This window comes from Magnolia sinica, chromosome 15, assembly GCF_029962835.1.
Source record: "Magnolia sinica isolate HGM2019 chromosome 15, MsV1, whole genome shotgun sequence".
NCBI lineage: Eukaryota > Viridiplantae > Streptophyta > Magnoliopsida > Magnoliales > Magnoliaceae > Magnolia > Magnolia sinica.
This window is the reverse complement of record NC_080587.1, coordinates 70,199,221-70,214,345: the sequence shown is the minus strand read 5'-3', so window position 1 is coordinate 70,214,345 and position 15,125 is coordinate 70,199,221. Positions and strand designations below refer to the sequence as shown.

The 15,125-nt window shown below is 39.5% G+C and overlaps 1 protein-coding gene across 1 annotated transcript; it reads right to left on the bottom strand.

The window, feature by feature from the left end:
• Window positions 1-6,596: 6,596 nt before the first annotated feature.
• On the bottom strand, window positions 6,597-12,554 carry LOC131227345 (peroxidase A2-like). Its single transcript, XM_058223128.1, has 4 exons — window positions 12,266-12,554; window positions 9,990-10,181; window positions 8,830-8,995; window positions 6,597-7,282 (listed from the first exon to the last, which is right to left on the bottom strand). The coding sequence occupies exons 1-4, from the start codon at window positions 12,509-12,511 to the stop codon at window positions 6,864-6,866; spliced, it is 1,023 nt and encodes a 340-aa protein (XP_058079111.1). The 5' UTR covers window positions 12,512-12,554; the 3' UTR covers window positions 6,597-6,863.
• Between the last annotated feature and the right edge of the window lie 2,571 nt (window positions 12,555-15,125).

Genomic DNA, 15,125 nt, shown 5'->3' with positions numbered 1-15,125 from the left:
ACTATCGTACACATACGAATAGAGGAGGCCAATAGAATCAGGGACCAAAAAGAAAATAAAAATGAGATAGATTCAAAGGCGAATCTTGTGGAACCAAGTCGGGCAACTAATAAGAAAAAAGGCAACTGTCATAACTGTGGCAAACCTGGACATTATGCAAATGAATGCAGGCTCAAAAAGAAGAATGCAAACAATCAATTCAAGAAAAAGGGAAACTGCTACAACTGTGAAAAGCCTGGGCATCATGTCAAAACCTGCAGGCTTAAGAAAAACAAAGATAAGCCGCAGGCTAATCTTACAGAAACAGGCAATGAGTCTGACATGATAGTAGCTGTGGTGTCAGAAGTCTTCCTTGTAAACAACTTGGAGTGGGTACTAGACACTGGTGTAACTAGGCACGTGTGCAAGGATCGTAACATGTTTACCTCCTATCAAGTATCAGGAGATGATGAACAGGTGTTCATGGGTAATGCTAGAACGTCTCCAGTTGTAGGGAAAGGGAAAGTACTTCTGAAACTCACTTCTGGAAAGACTCTAATGTTGAATGATGTCCTACATGTGCCCGACATTAGAAGAAACTTAGTCTCTGGTTCACTCCTGAATAAGGCTGGTGTTAAGTTAGTATTTGATTCAGATAAGTTTGTAATGACTAAGAATGAAACTTTTGTTGATAAGGGGTACTGTAGCGATGATTTATTTATTATAAATGTATCCAATGATAATAATAAGAAGACATTCAGTTCTGTTTATATCGTTGAACCTTTTTATCTATGGCATAGTAGATTATGTCATGTGAATATAGCATCTTTGAAGAAAATGAAAAGATTAGGTTTATTACCTAATATATCTAATGAAGAATTTGACAAATGTGAAACATGTGTCGAATCAAAATTCATTGAAAAACCCTTTAAACAACTAGAAAGATCATCTGTTCTATTAGAGTTAATACATAGTGACTTAGGTGATTTTAGAAATCACATGTCTAGAGGTGGAAAAAGATATTACATAACTTTTGTAGATGATTACTCTAGGTTCACTAGAGTCTATTTGTTAAGGAACAAAGATGAAGCTTTAGATGCTTTTTCTAAATACAAAATTGAAGTTGAAAATCAGTTAAATATAAAAATTAAAAGACTTAGAATAGATAGAAGAGGTGAATATGAATCTTCTCAATTTAGAGAATTATGTGAAAAAATGGAATAGTTCACGAAACTACAGCTCCTTATATACCAGAACAGAATGGAATAGCAGAACATAAGAATAGAACTCTAAAAGAGATGATGAATGCTATGTTAAATAGTTCAGGCTTACCCTCAAATATGTGGGGAGAAGCAATTCTATCTGCTTGTTATATTCTAAATAGGATTCCTTCTAAATCTTTTGAACAAACGTCATATGAACTTTGGAAGAATCATGTTCCTAGTTACAAATATATTAAAGTGTGGGGGTGTCTTGCTAAAGTAGGATTACCTGAAACTAAGAAAAGAAAGTTAGGTCCTAAAACGATCGACTGTGTATTTATAAGTTATGCACAAAACAGTGTGGCATATAGGTTTCTAGTTTTAAAAACTAAAGATAATATTTTAGATCCTAATACAATTATAGAAGCTAGGGATGCAGAGTTCTTTGAGAATGTATTCCCTATGAAATCTAAATCTATAGGAATAGAGGAAGTTAATGAATCAGATATTCCATCTACTAGTAAAAATGCATACGAGAAAGTAGTAGAAGAGATACAACCAAGAAAAAGTACTAGGGTTAGAAGAGAAACTAATCTAGGAGATGATTTTTTTACTTTCTTAGTAGAAGATGATCCTACAACCTATATAGAAGCAATTAACTCTCCAGATGCAACCTTTTGGAAGGAAGCAATAAATGATGAGTTAGAATCTATTATATCCAATAACACTTGAAAAATTGTAGACCTACCACCTGGAAATAAACTAATAGGTTGTAAATGGGTGTTTAGAAAGAAACTAAAACCGGATGGGACTATTGATAAGTTTAAGGCTAGTTGGTAGTGAAAGGCTTTAAACAAAAAGAGGGTTATAAGATATCAGGAAAAGAAAATAAAGTATGTAAACTAATTAAATCATTACATAGTTTAAAACAAGCTCCTAAACAATGGCATGAAAAATTTGATGGTGTTTTAAAATCAAATGGTTATCATATAAATGATGCAGATAAATGTGTATATAGTAAAATTTCTGAAAATGAATATGTCATTATATGTCTTTATGTTGATGACATGCTTATTTTTGGAACTAATATTAAATTAGTTAATACAACTAAGAAATTCTTGTCATCTAAGTTTGACATGAAAGACGTAGGAGAGGCTAGTGTAATTTTGGGTATTGAAGTAACCAGGAAAAATGATGTTATTATATTATCTTAATCTCATTATATTGAGAAGATATTGAGAAAGTTTAACCATTTTGACTATTTACCAGTTAGTACTTCTTATGATTATAGTGTGACTCTCATGAAGAATACAAAAAATAATGTGTCTCAATTGGAGTATTTCAGAATAATTAGTAGTCTTATGTATCTAACAAACTGCACTAGACTAGACATAGCTTTTACAGTAGGAAGGCTAAGTAGATATACACATAACCCTGGAAAAGAGCATTGGAATGCTTTGTCTAGGATTTTGAGATACCTAAAAGGCAGTATGGCCTATGGTTTACATTATAGTGGTTTTCCTGCTATATTAGAAGGATATAGTGATGCTAACTGGATTAGTAATTCAGATGAGACAAAATCCACGAGTGGATATGTCTTCACTTTAGGTGAAGGAGCAGTCTCTTGGAAGCCTACCAAGCAGACATGTATCGCTCAGTCTATTATGGAATCCGAGTTTATTGCCTTAGAAAAGGCTGGAACAGAAGCCGAGTGGCTTAGAAATCTCTTAGCTGATATACCATTGTGGCCAAAGCCTGTATCGACCGTGTCTATTTATTGTGACTGTCAAACAGCTATAGCAAAAGCAAAAAGTAAAATATATAATAAAAAAGCAGGCATATTAAACTCAGACACAACATATTGAAACACATGTTGCGTGATGGAGTCATATCCATTGACTTTGTGAGGTCAGAAAAGAATCTAGTAGATCCTCTGACCAAAAGACCATCTAAAAGATTAGTCAATGATACATCGAAGGGAATGGGGCTGAGTCTAATATATGAGCTGCCAGTGTCAGCAACCCAACCTATACAAGTGAAGATCCAATGAGATAGGTTCAATGGGTAAACAACAAGACACGAGGTAGACGATTGCATTGAGTTGTATGAGCCGCTTCTATGGTGTACAGTGCGAGCAGCAACGCAGAAGGATGAGTTTTTAGAACTCTTAATGAATCCATAGCCATATATTTGATGGTGTATACAGTTGCTGCATACACTTGATGAAATTCACCTATATGGGTATGGAGGTGGAGGCCGCTTCCTATGAGAATCTAGGCGAATTCTCTAGAGCACTCATGAAATCTAGGTAATGGTGTATGGCCGAAATGCACCGAACCGCAGAATCACTTGCAGAGGAAGAGTTGTGTGAGTGGCATGTACTTGCGATATACATTAAAAGGATTCAGGTTCAAGACTATGGTGTCACCTGATTCCTGTAGACCTGTCTTGCTTAATCTAATGTCGATTCAAGTCTATGGTGACACCGGCACCATTGCACAACTATTACGCTTTAATCCGAAAGGGTTTTATTTTAAAACATATGGGGGATTGTTATATTTTGTTTTAAAAAATAATATTAAAAATTTGAATTTTCAAATTTTCGGTGATTTTCCTCCACATTTGAAAAGCTTTGGTACTTTTGTGTTGTGAGTTTTATCCTACATCGGATTTGAAAAGGTAAACTATCTTGTATATAAGATAGTCTTTTTGCCTATGGCTTGAGCCCCTTTCAGGGTGCATGTGATTTTGGTCCTGTGGGGGGGCTATGCCAATAGCTCTAATCTATGCCATTGATCACACATGCGCGCGCCGCCGAGTCGAGCCGTGCCGTGCCAAGTCGAGCCGAGTCAGAGTCCGTGTCTGGGTGCGTGTGCGCGTGCGCATGCGCGTGAGCGACGCGACGCAACGTGACGGGCTGGGCGCGGGTGCGGGTGCGGGTGCGATGTGTGTGTACTCGCGTGGGTGTGTGTATGGGTACTCGTAGGACTGTATGTGCGAGAGTGTACTCGCACTTGCGCTTTTTCGTTTTAAATCAGAGAGATGCATCCCTTCCAGTTGGTCGCCCTTGTTGGGTTTAAACCCAACGGACCTAACCTTTTGTAAAGGGTGCTTATGCACCACTTCAGAGTCTATATAAAGACTACCAATTCCAGCTTTATATATACGAAATTATTATCTCTCTTATAAAACTCTCTCTGATATAATTTTAAGAATTTTACTAAGTTCATCGCTGAGTCAACTCACAACTTTCGGATTAAACTGCAAGTGGTTCGAGCCCGTGTACAGTGAGTGCACCGTTGGGACCGGGTCATAGTCGTTGTATCCTGGAGGTCGATTGCTCTAGAAACCTGTTGCACTTGGGACACTGTCCAAGGGGAGCAAATTCGATTTCAAGCCGAGTGACTCAGTCACGCCTCGACTCAATTCAATAAGTTCTTCTTTCTCAAAATTTATTTTCCTTTTTTGGTTCTCGATTTTTAATAGTCTATTTAATTCAACTAAATATTCCAACATGGCCTACCTTGGCCTTGTCTTCGACGTGAACTGTCCAACGTGTGGGGCCTATCTTTTTTTGGACCATCTACCTTATGAGGCCTACCTTCAATGTATGTTATCCGTCATGTGGGCTGACCTTAGATGTGGGCAGTTTATCGTGCAGGACCCAACTTTGAAGTGGACCTCCCATCAAGCGGCCCCCTTAAATGTGGGTCATTCATTATTAGGGGCCAACCTTAACTATGAACTGCCCTCATGTGGGGCCCACTTTGATATGGGTCATCTATCATGCCGAGCCCACCATTAATGTTATTGTCCATCACATTAGGGCCCAATTTTAATATCCACTGCTCATCATGTGGAGCCCAACTTTAATATGGACCATCCATCATGTGGGCCCCATTGTCAATGTGGGCCATCCGTCATGTAGGGCCCCTTGGATGTGGGTCATTTATCATCGGCACCTTTGTTGTGTACCATCCATTATGTGGGGCTTACCATCAAAATAAATTGTCCATCATGTGGGGCCCACCTTCAACGTCCATTGCACATCATGTGTAACCCGCCTTTGATGTGGACCATCCATCGTGTGGGCCCCATCTTTGATGTGTGTCGTCCATCATGCGGAGCCCTCTTTGGATGTGGGCCATTCATCATTAGGGGCTGACCTCTAATGTGGACTGTCCATTATGTGGGCCCCACCTTTATGTGGGTCATCCAGTATACGGGTCCACCTTCAATGTTATTGTCCATCATATAAGGCTACATTCAATATCCATCACCCCTCATGTAGAGCCCAACTTTGATTTGAACCGTCCATCATGCGGGCACCACTTTTGATGTGGGTTAACAATCGGTTCCCTTTGATGTGGGTCATCGAATTGGGATAAGTTTTTCGACATATTATATATGATTTTGAGGTAGGAAAAAATACTTTAGCCAACTAACCCTACTCCGTTGGGTTGCCTACACTAGATTTGCAAGATTCCACTAGATCAAAAAAAAAAAAGGATCAAAAGTCTTTTATTTTTGTTTTTACTATAAATAATAAGTTTAACTTCGAGTATAACTTCTTATCCTTAGAGTTGTAGTGCCCAACATGAAAAGGGATTAGAAAATTAAGAGAATAACGTGGTTGGGCTAAATTGGACACTTACTACTTTTGGCTGAAAACCATGAAGTTTAATAGGAATGGAGGCTGTCTATAAATAGTAAGTTTAATGTTTATAGTAAGTCACATTTTTAGGATGTTTGAGTTGAGTTTTAGTCTAAAACTCCGTCCTAGTTAGAGCTCATTACTTAAATGATCTTAATTTTTTTCTTAATCATAAAACAATTTATTTCAAATATAATTATTATAAATTATTTCTACTTTTATCCCTCGATTTGAGGAACCTCTATGAGGAGTCTAGAGAGCTTTATGAATTTGGAGTAGATATCCCTGACGAAGATGGTGATTGGTCTCATCACATCCCTCCTTGCATCACTTGTGGATTTGGACCTATGGGAAGGCGTGCGCACATCCTACTAATTTGCCTCATTTGGGGATTAATGAAGAATGTTAATAAATGTTCCGAACAGAGAGTTATTTAATGTTAATTTAGAAAAAGGGGTTGGTGGCTTGTGTGGGCCCCACCATGGTATTAATCTTAAATCCACCATGACAATCAAGTGCATCACTCCATGTTAGACCCAATGCAGGGCCCAAAACTCAACTACATCTGTGAACCATGCATTGGAAACACTCTATAGGAAAAAGCTTACCCTCTAAACTGTTTCCATTATCATGGCCCACTTGATTCACGGATGGGTCTAACCTTTGGGTCCCAGGCCTAAGTTTTAGCAGGTCATGCAATGGTTGAAGTGAATTTAGTATACACATGGACAATAAAAAGACTCAATTTTACTCAATTGCCCTTGCCGACATAACACTTTTATTCTTCATTTATTCTTACCATCCAATACACTGCTACCACACTTAATTCATGTCCATCCTACTAGACATCCAACATCGAAATCTAACCGTTCATTGATAATCTCTCCTCACGCATTCCACACGCCAACTCTGCAGATGTACGGCATATCCAAGACGTACATAAGATAGGTCCCACTTTGATGCCTTGGCCTAAATGTCATGCTGGCTTCAAGATGGAGGGCTCAGATTCTCCACACATGCGTATAGTCCTAACGTCCATTAACCCTCTTACAATCTGTCCTGATCTGACCATTGGTTCCTGTTAAAGGGCTTATGTTCCCCATCTTAATCATGGATGTAGCAAAATTCTGAAAGAAAGTGTTCTGATTGCTGCTGAAGCTGTTGACAATGGCGACAGTGGCGGCGCCGCTCGTCGAAAACAGCTCTTGATCTGATTGGAGAAGCCCTTCGAGGGTCTGAAGGTTAGAGAAGTAGGCATTGTCGAAGCCGTCCGGCGTCCTTGGATCGAAATTGGCCAATACAGTCTGGTCACCGTTCTGTGGACATCTTTGCCGGAGAGTAGCCAAGTAAGTGGTGTTTAAGGTGGGATCTGGGCTACCACTGTTGTTGAAATTGTAGAGGCGACCGATGAACGATGAGCATTGAGCGCGGCCGAAGGTGTGGCCACCTGAAAATGGCACACACCCAAGTTCTTCAATCGACTAATAGTTTTGTTAGCAGCGCGTTTGGATGCACCATCGAGTTAAAATTCGATAATTAGTTCAATTGGAAAGAAATAGGTGACATGTTGATCATATGGGTGGACCAACATGATTTTTTTGGTCCATTTCATTTATGAGCAGTTGGGTCCACCCGATGGACGGCTAAGATGCTGCTCACATGTGTTTAATCTCAACTTTCATTAACCGTCTTACTAGAGCTGGTCATGGGATGACTCGACTTGGCAGACTCGACCTGAACCGAGTGAGTGAATCGATCTAAACCTAGTAGACTTCATCCAATCTGAACTCAAACCGAGTTGAATTCAAATTGCCCGATAACTCAACTCGACTCAACCCGAAATCTGACTAGGTACTGACTCGATTCAATCTAAAACCTGACTTATACATATTAAAAAACTCATCCAACTTGCTACTAGCTTGGCTCGATCCGAAACTTGACTCGTACATGTAAAGAAACTCCAGATTTGACATTTTAGATCTGATATGCCATGTAGTTGATGGAGATGTTGCAATTCTGACAGGTGCACTTAAGTTTTGAGTTGTGATTTCAGCCTGCGGATACCTGCCGCACTCGACCCGACTTGGTGCAGACTCGACCCAACTTGATATTTGTGACCGGCTCGAAATCGGTCTAAGTTAGTCCAAGCTAAACCTGGACTTGGATCGGGTTAGCATTCTAGACTCCATACCGAATCAGGTAGAGTTCTGGTAAGGTCTATTTCAAAACCAGGTCAAGTCCGGTTAGCCCTAGCTTGGTCCAACTCGAGTTGATGCCAGCTCTACTGTTTACCATCTGTCTTTGGTCTATGTTAGATTGCAACTCCATTCCCTTCATTTCCAACTTAAAAGTAACACAATTGCAATCCAGACATTATACGTTATATATATATAGAGTCATGCTCCCCTGTGCACCTATGCACGTGCGCACCTTTGCACACGTACCATAGGTGTCTAATCTGAATGGTCCATGTGATGCGGAATCCCATAAAACCTTACGTGATAAATTGTCACCCTGATCTAATATTCTGGTGGGCCATAGCAAAGATAAATACAAATCAAGGGAGGAAACTGTTTTCATTTTTCATGGCCCATCAAAGTTTTAGATCAAAGTTAAACTTGGGTCCGGGGGCCTTCAGGAGGTGCTGCTTCACATAAACGGTTCAGATTTTGGATCCACATCATGTATGATGGGTTCTCAAAAAAGTTCGTACGTAGTTCGTACGAACTAGTTCGCAGGTGAGCGTTTTCGTGTGTGTGTGTGTGTATATATATATATATATATATATATATATATATATATATATATATATATATATATATATATATTTTATTTTATTTTTTTCCCACTTCATTGGACTATTATCACAATTTGAATCAATAGACCATCCAAACATGGTACATTCCAATTCAATAGACTATCCAAACGAGGCCTAAATCACAATTCAATTCAATAGGGCCATCCAAACGCGGCATAATTTCTTGATAACCTTACCTGATAGGGCCACTAGATCTGTGGTGTCAAGTCCTTGTGCAGCGAACTTAGCTATGAGGATGGTCAGGTTTTCGAAGGGTGCCGGAAGGGCGGTGTTTGCTAAGTTGAAGTTCGCCGTCGTACTATCTCTTCTTCCTAATAGAACGTTCCATGAGGGACCTCCTGACTGCAGATGGAACATGATTATCAATCAAGAGCCATTTGATTAATGAGACATTGCAAAGATTATCATGGCATCACACGTGTCAATGTACCACATGCGTGAGGTATCTATGTTATCCATCAAGCTGGCCCACAATCAGCATGCCCTATCACAAAATCAGGTTGCTCCACTGATCAGGTGTACATCAACATGCCATGGGAGCTTCTCACATGCAACTGGTTGTAGATGAAAAAACGTGCAACTAACTGCTTGTGGAGCTCACTATGGTGTAGGTATGTCATCCAATCCATCCAACACGGTTGCCTCATCATCAAAATATGATGGCCCGAAAATCAAGGTGATCCACTAATCATGTGGGGGCAAATGATAGAAAGCCAATATATTCACGTGGTGGCTCACTGAATCGTTGGATCGGCGAGATTTTTGAGATATCCCATTTTCATCATTGGCCAACTATGTTAGACTGATTGGATGCAATACATACACTATGGTGGGACCCACAGTACATCTAGTTGCATGCGAGACCTTCCCCCAATAGTAAGATGTTGGGTCCATCTGAACGGTGCAGCCTAGCTTGATTTGTATAGGCAAGTGCTGGGCCCCACTTCTCATACAGTCTAATCGAATGGGTTTGCCAGGGAGCTGGGTTATGCACGTTAACCACAGTGGAGGAGTGTCCGAGGGGCCAGGGGCCTCCCTACCGTACACGTGGCATGGCCCACAATCCGAACCCCACAAGTAGTGGAACACGTACGACGTCGATCCATCATATCCCAAAATCAGATTGGATAGACTATCCTGACCTCTGATTAATGGACAGTGGTTTGTTGAACATGGACCATTTACTAAGTATCATTTCCACCGTTCATTGGATTTCCACCAATCATCCAGTTAGGATCCTGCATTTAGTTTAATTTTCGGCTTATAATATGTCTGTAGTGGGTCCCACTAATTGATCGGTTCGGATTCAAGGTATATACAGAGGAGAAAATCATACAAGATTAACAGATGCTTCAGCTGCAATGGCGAGTATATCCGCGCATGAGACCACACCAGGGCAAGCGCTCTCCACAGCCGTCTTGATACTGTCCACCGCATCAAATCTCCTAAGCGACCCTGCATTGGGGATGGCACCCTTCTCGCTCACTATTGTAGTGCTGTTGTCCAACAGAACCGATGCATCGCAGCCCTTAAAAATGAAAGAAATTCCCAGTCATTAATTAATGTGTGCATTGTGCAACCCTATTCCACATGGACACAACTGACGTGTGTGAGATCTGAGATGTTCATCAGGAAGGCTCACAATGGATCTTTCCTAACCCAAAAGGATAGACAGCCGTCCATTTTCAACGGCTGTGATACCGTGATGGTCTGTGCTGAAAATGGACGGTTAGGAAAAGAATGACCAACGATTGATGCACAATGACTATGTCTGGCCCACTGGTAAGTAGTCTAGGATATCCATTGAGGGGCCCGTCTCACGAACGTTCAGATTCTTTACACAAGTACTACATCTGCACGTGTGGTGCGGTTCTGTAGGGCACGTGCAAATGGCATTCCTTAGGAGTGAAGATCTAGTAAGTAGTACAGCATTTTGTAGTTCCTGTCATTCAAGAAATCATATCAAGCATGGTTTTAAGACTCGTAGCGGCTCATCCGAGTCAACTCGGACTCGCCCGTGTCACTCCAACTCAGGCGAGTCATGACTCGATTTCAGACCTAACAAATCGATCCAAGTCTCCCGAGTCATTTAACCATAACACATCTGGATGAACATGGATTGTGTACGCAAAGTCTGTGAGCCCTACCTTCATATATGTGTCTTATATACACTATCCATCCATTTTTTCAGCTCATTTTAGTACATGAGGTTAAAATTGAAACATTTTCAAAGCTCAAGTGGACCCTGCAACCAGAGACAATGAGAATAATGACTTCGAACATTGAAACATTTTTACATCTGATAGTGATGTTTATTTCTCATCTAACCTATTTATAAAGCCGCGGAGATATGAATGATAAGAAAAACATATACATTAGTTCATTCCAAAGCTCACACAAATATAAATAATAAGAAAAACATAAATATTATCTTGATCCAAAGCTTCTCTAGCCCTTTAGAAGTTTTCAATGATTAGTGTTCAATTCCCACTATTTCCATGGATCTTGTCCACTTGAGTTTTGGATATATTTCAATTTTGAACACATACCTTAAAATGAGCTAGAAAAATAGATTGATGGCGTGAAAAAAAAAAAAAAAAACATCACAGTAGGCCTTGCAGAGTTACTGTGAACCCTGATGTATCGTTATTGGATACAAGCTAGTGAACCCCTTGCGATCGATGTCCAAGCCATCTAGAGCGTGGTTTTGAGGTTAAGATAATCAAAATTCTAATTGTGGGCAAGATTGTGGATAGAGAATATCTCAAAAATAACATGGATAAATCAATCCTAACCATTCAATTGATGATTATCAGATGGATTGTTACAAGTAGGCTAATGACGCAAAATCAGATAAGCCTATCAAAGGGGAACATAAGGGCTGTTTGACTGTTTAGTTTTTTCGAATCTTGTTCGTGAATGTCTCACGATAGGTGGTCCTTTCCCCTTTTTGTCATGGGGCCCACCCGTATTTCCTTCCCTCATGTAAAGTCTTTCAGATGAGCAATGAAATATTGAATTCTGTTATTTAAATTTTTTTTAAAAAAAAGGAGATAAGCTTACAATCCATGTCAAGAATGAAAACATGATATAGTCTCATCGGTTTGATTTTGGAGTTTCAGCCCTTTTTTGAGTAGGGCAGGACCCACAAGATGGACGGTACTGATTAATTTGTACAGGGATTACTCAAAAAGAATTTAATATATACAAGGTACATGCACGTAGAATACACATATATATGATAAACATGTAATTACTAAATAAGATAATCTTTCTCAAATTCAAACCGTCGAAATCACGGGCCTCACTTAGGATGGAGTATTGACCATTAATGGCACTGATCTCCAGCCATCAATGGATGGTCGAAAGGATGATCAACTGTTGCAAAATCTGGGCATCCAAAACAAGGGTCCCTACGTACGTGAAGATCAAGTGATGTGAAAATCAAGCCGATCCACCAAATGGGTGGGCCACACATTTACGAGATTCAGATCACAGTCCATAAATTGTTGTCATATGGTGTGGCCCACCTCGATGCGCACATCGGCCAGATGAACTTTATGGGGGAGAAAATGATCATTAAAAGAGAGAATTAAGGGCTTGGATTTTTACATCAACGAAGCAATCATGGAAATGGAGTCGAAGGAGGCTGGCTGTGATCCGAGCATCTGATTGTAGTTCGTTAGAGATGACCCCACGTACAATGGCGGACACATTCGGGCACGTGGTAGCGTAAAACGTGGCAGTTAGCTGACCATTGGATCCCCAAAACAACATGGCCCAGATCAAGGCCATAGATACTATGAGAGAAGTGGACATCTTTCTCTGGGCCATAGCTACTAAGAGAGGAGTGGACATCTTTCTCTTACGCCTAGAACAAATGCAAGCTTCTTATTCTTTCTCTTTACTTCTACTCCTTATATAGATCATGGGGGTTGGCAAATAGGATAATTGAATGGTCCTTAGCTTCTTAGTCATCTATTCTGCATAAGTGGGGCCCACGATTTGGTAATCTAGCTCGTTGATCACGTAGGCATATATCTCCTAGACTGGAATATTTTAATCATCCAATCACTAAAAGGCTTTCGCTTGAACATGGGCCATTTGTTAGTGATCTAGACCGTCGACCTAATGTGTCCCACTTAGAAGATCCTAACCATCCAACCATTGAAAGAGACCATTGTGTCCATTTTTAGACGATCTATACCGTTAACTTGATGGCTGCCAGTATAATCTTGCAGAAATTAAAGTTCCAAAAAATACGATAGATGACCTTTCTCCATTGAAGATGAACCATTAGTCATCAATGGAATGGCAACGGGGAGATCTTTTGAAGATGGAACAGCTATAGGAGGTCCTGAAAGATCAATGGTCTAGATCATCTATCCATGAACCCTATTTGTACGGGTTAAGAGCCTAATGACATGATGAATGTCCTCCCATCAAGGATCATATAAACACATCTGGCATATAGGCTCACGAGTAGAATATGCTTAGTTTTGATTTGATTTTGTTGGGGGAAGCTCCCAAAATGTGTGGTCCCAAAAACCAACAAAAAATCTTCCCCGCCTTTGAAAATATGGCCACTTAACACCTATGATAGGTGGATGTCAATATCATATTGTATGTAATCCAATCATGGCATCTTATAATAGCCTCTCACTCACAACTGGCTGTGTATGATAAAATCGTGAAACTAGCTGTGAGCAATGCCAGCACATTGAATTTGGACCGTTGGATTTTTATTTGTAACCACCAGTTTTCACATGTCATCTGCCCGTCAACGGCGCAATGGTCTCTACGATAGGACGAATGGTCTAGATCTCTGTTGAGCATGTGATCCATCGGTGGGAACGAGGCGGCGTGCATGGTAGCTGTGATGTGGGGCCTGCATTAATCTATAAAAATCCTCACACTATAATGCCCATCTGTCCATTAGCTGAGACTCTGAAAAATAGAAAATTTTCTGACCCTACGATAGTGACCAAACAGTATACAGATAAGATTGTGAATATAGTTGATCAGGCCACTTTCTTTACAACTATTGTAAAAGATACACTTATTCTACAAGTAAGTTGCCTCCTTGATAGAATTTAAATTAGAGAATGCAATTAGCCCATATCAACAAGATATTCACATTCCTATAGGAAATGTAACAGATGTTGTGATAAAGTGTTCGCATATACTTTCTCTCATAGTCAAGAATATATATATATATATATATATAGAGAGAGAGAGAGAGAGAGAGGGGGGGGGGGGGGGGGGGTGGGTGTTTACACATGATGTCATGTTTAAATGATAATGTCATTGAGAAAAGGTATTTAACTGTAATATATATGATGTTTAAATGACTATATCATGAGAGAAAAGTATTTTCCTCTAATGTAATGTTTTAATAACAATGTGACTCTGAAAAATATGTTTTCCTTTGATGTGATATTTAATGTCAATGTTATTGAAAAGATATATTTACCCTTGATGTGACGTTTAAACAACAATGTCATTGGAAAAAACTGTTTACCTTTGATGTGATGTTTAAATGACAATGTGATTGAGATTATAGGGCTCCCATTTTGGAATTGCAATTAAAATGGTCACAAATGTATAGTAATAGTATTTACCATGACTTTATTTTTTCTTTCTTTTAAAAAAAAAGACGGAAGGAGGTGCAAAGGGTTTAATTCCATTAGTACTAGTGTATGTTTAATTACCTCATGCTTTAGTTTTGCTTCGCATTCCTCATATTTACCTTCAATCTAAATAGGCCCAAGTGTGTGAACCCTAATATAATTAAGGATGCACATCTACTTTGCCATGAGGAGAAAAAATAAAATGAAAATGAAAAAAGAAAAAAGAAAAAAGAAAAGAATAAAAAATACAAAATAAAAATGATCACTGAGGTGGGTTGCACTGTAAGGAACAATAGTTGTGATGAGGATGCCTATATACATTTTGTATATGACATCCAATTCATTCATAAGACTTACATTTTGTATATGGCATCCACTTCATTCATATGATTCTTCCCTCCAGGATCAATAGACACCTTAAAAAAGGCCATCCAAAGACTCAGGTTAGCCACACCCCGCGATTTTAACAGTTTCAGGCATGATTTTATCTGACTTTTGCAATGGCCAATTTTTTACCTCCAAGGAGAATACTAGAGGGCGTATATGATAGATGGAGTGAATGTGGAACCCACACATATAGTTCTAGAAAAACTCAATCTACAAACATTGTAGATGAACTGCCTCAACATGGTTATCAAATAAAGGGCAAGAAGGTGCATGATTTAGGACAGATCCCAACTGCTAGGGTTGGCCATATTCAAAAGAAAAATGATGAGATACAATGAGAAATTAACATAGTGTACAATGATATATTTGTTTTAAGTTGATATGTCGCTTCTGTACAACATCCAAGCCATGCAAGAGTTGAGTTGCATCATAAAGATGACTTGGGGTGAAAACCA

Bases quoted from the DNA above. Each gene is read 5' to 3' on its own strand.
- LOC131227345 (XM_058223128.1), bottom strand. From the start codon at position 12,511: ATGTCCACTCCTCTCTTAGTAGCTATGGCCCAGAGAAAGATGTCCACT. The intron at 8,996-9,989 runs GTATGATTTTCT...TTCCATCTGCAG, and splicing joins CTGAAGCATCTGTTAATCTT to TCAGGAGGTCCCTCATGGAA. The intron at 7,283-8,829 runs GTAAGGTTATCA...TGCCATTTTCAG, and splicing joins AGATCTAGTGGCCCTATCAG to GTGGCCACACCTTCGGCCGC.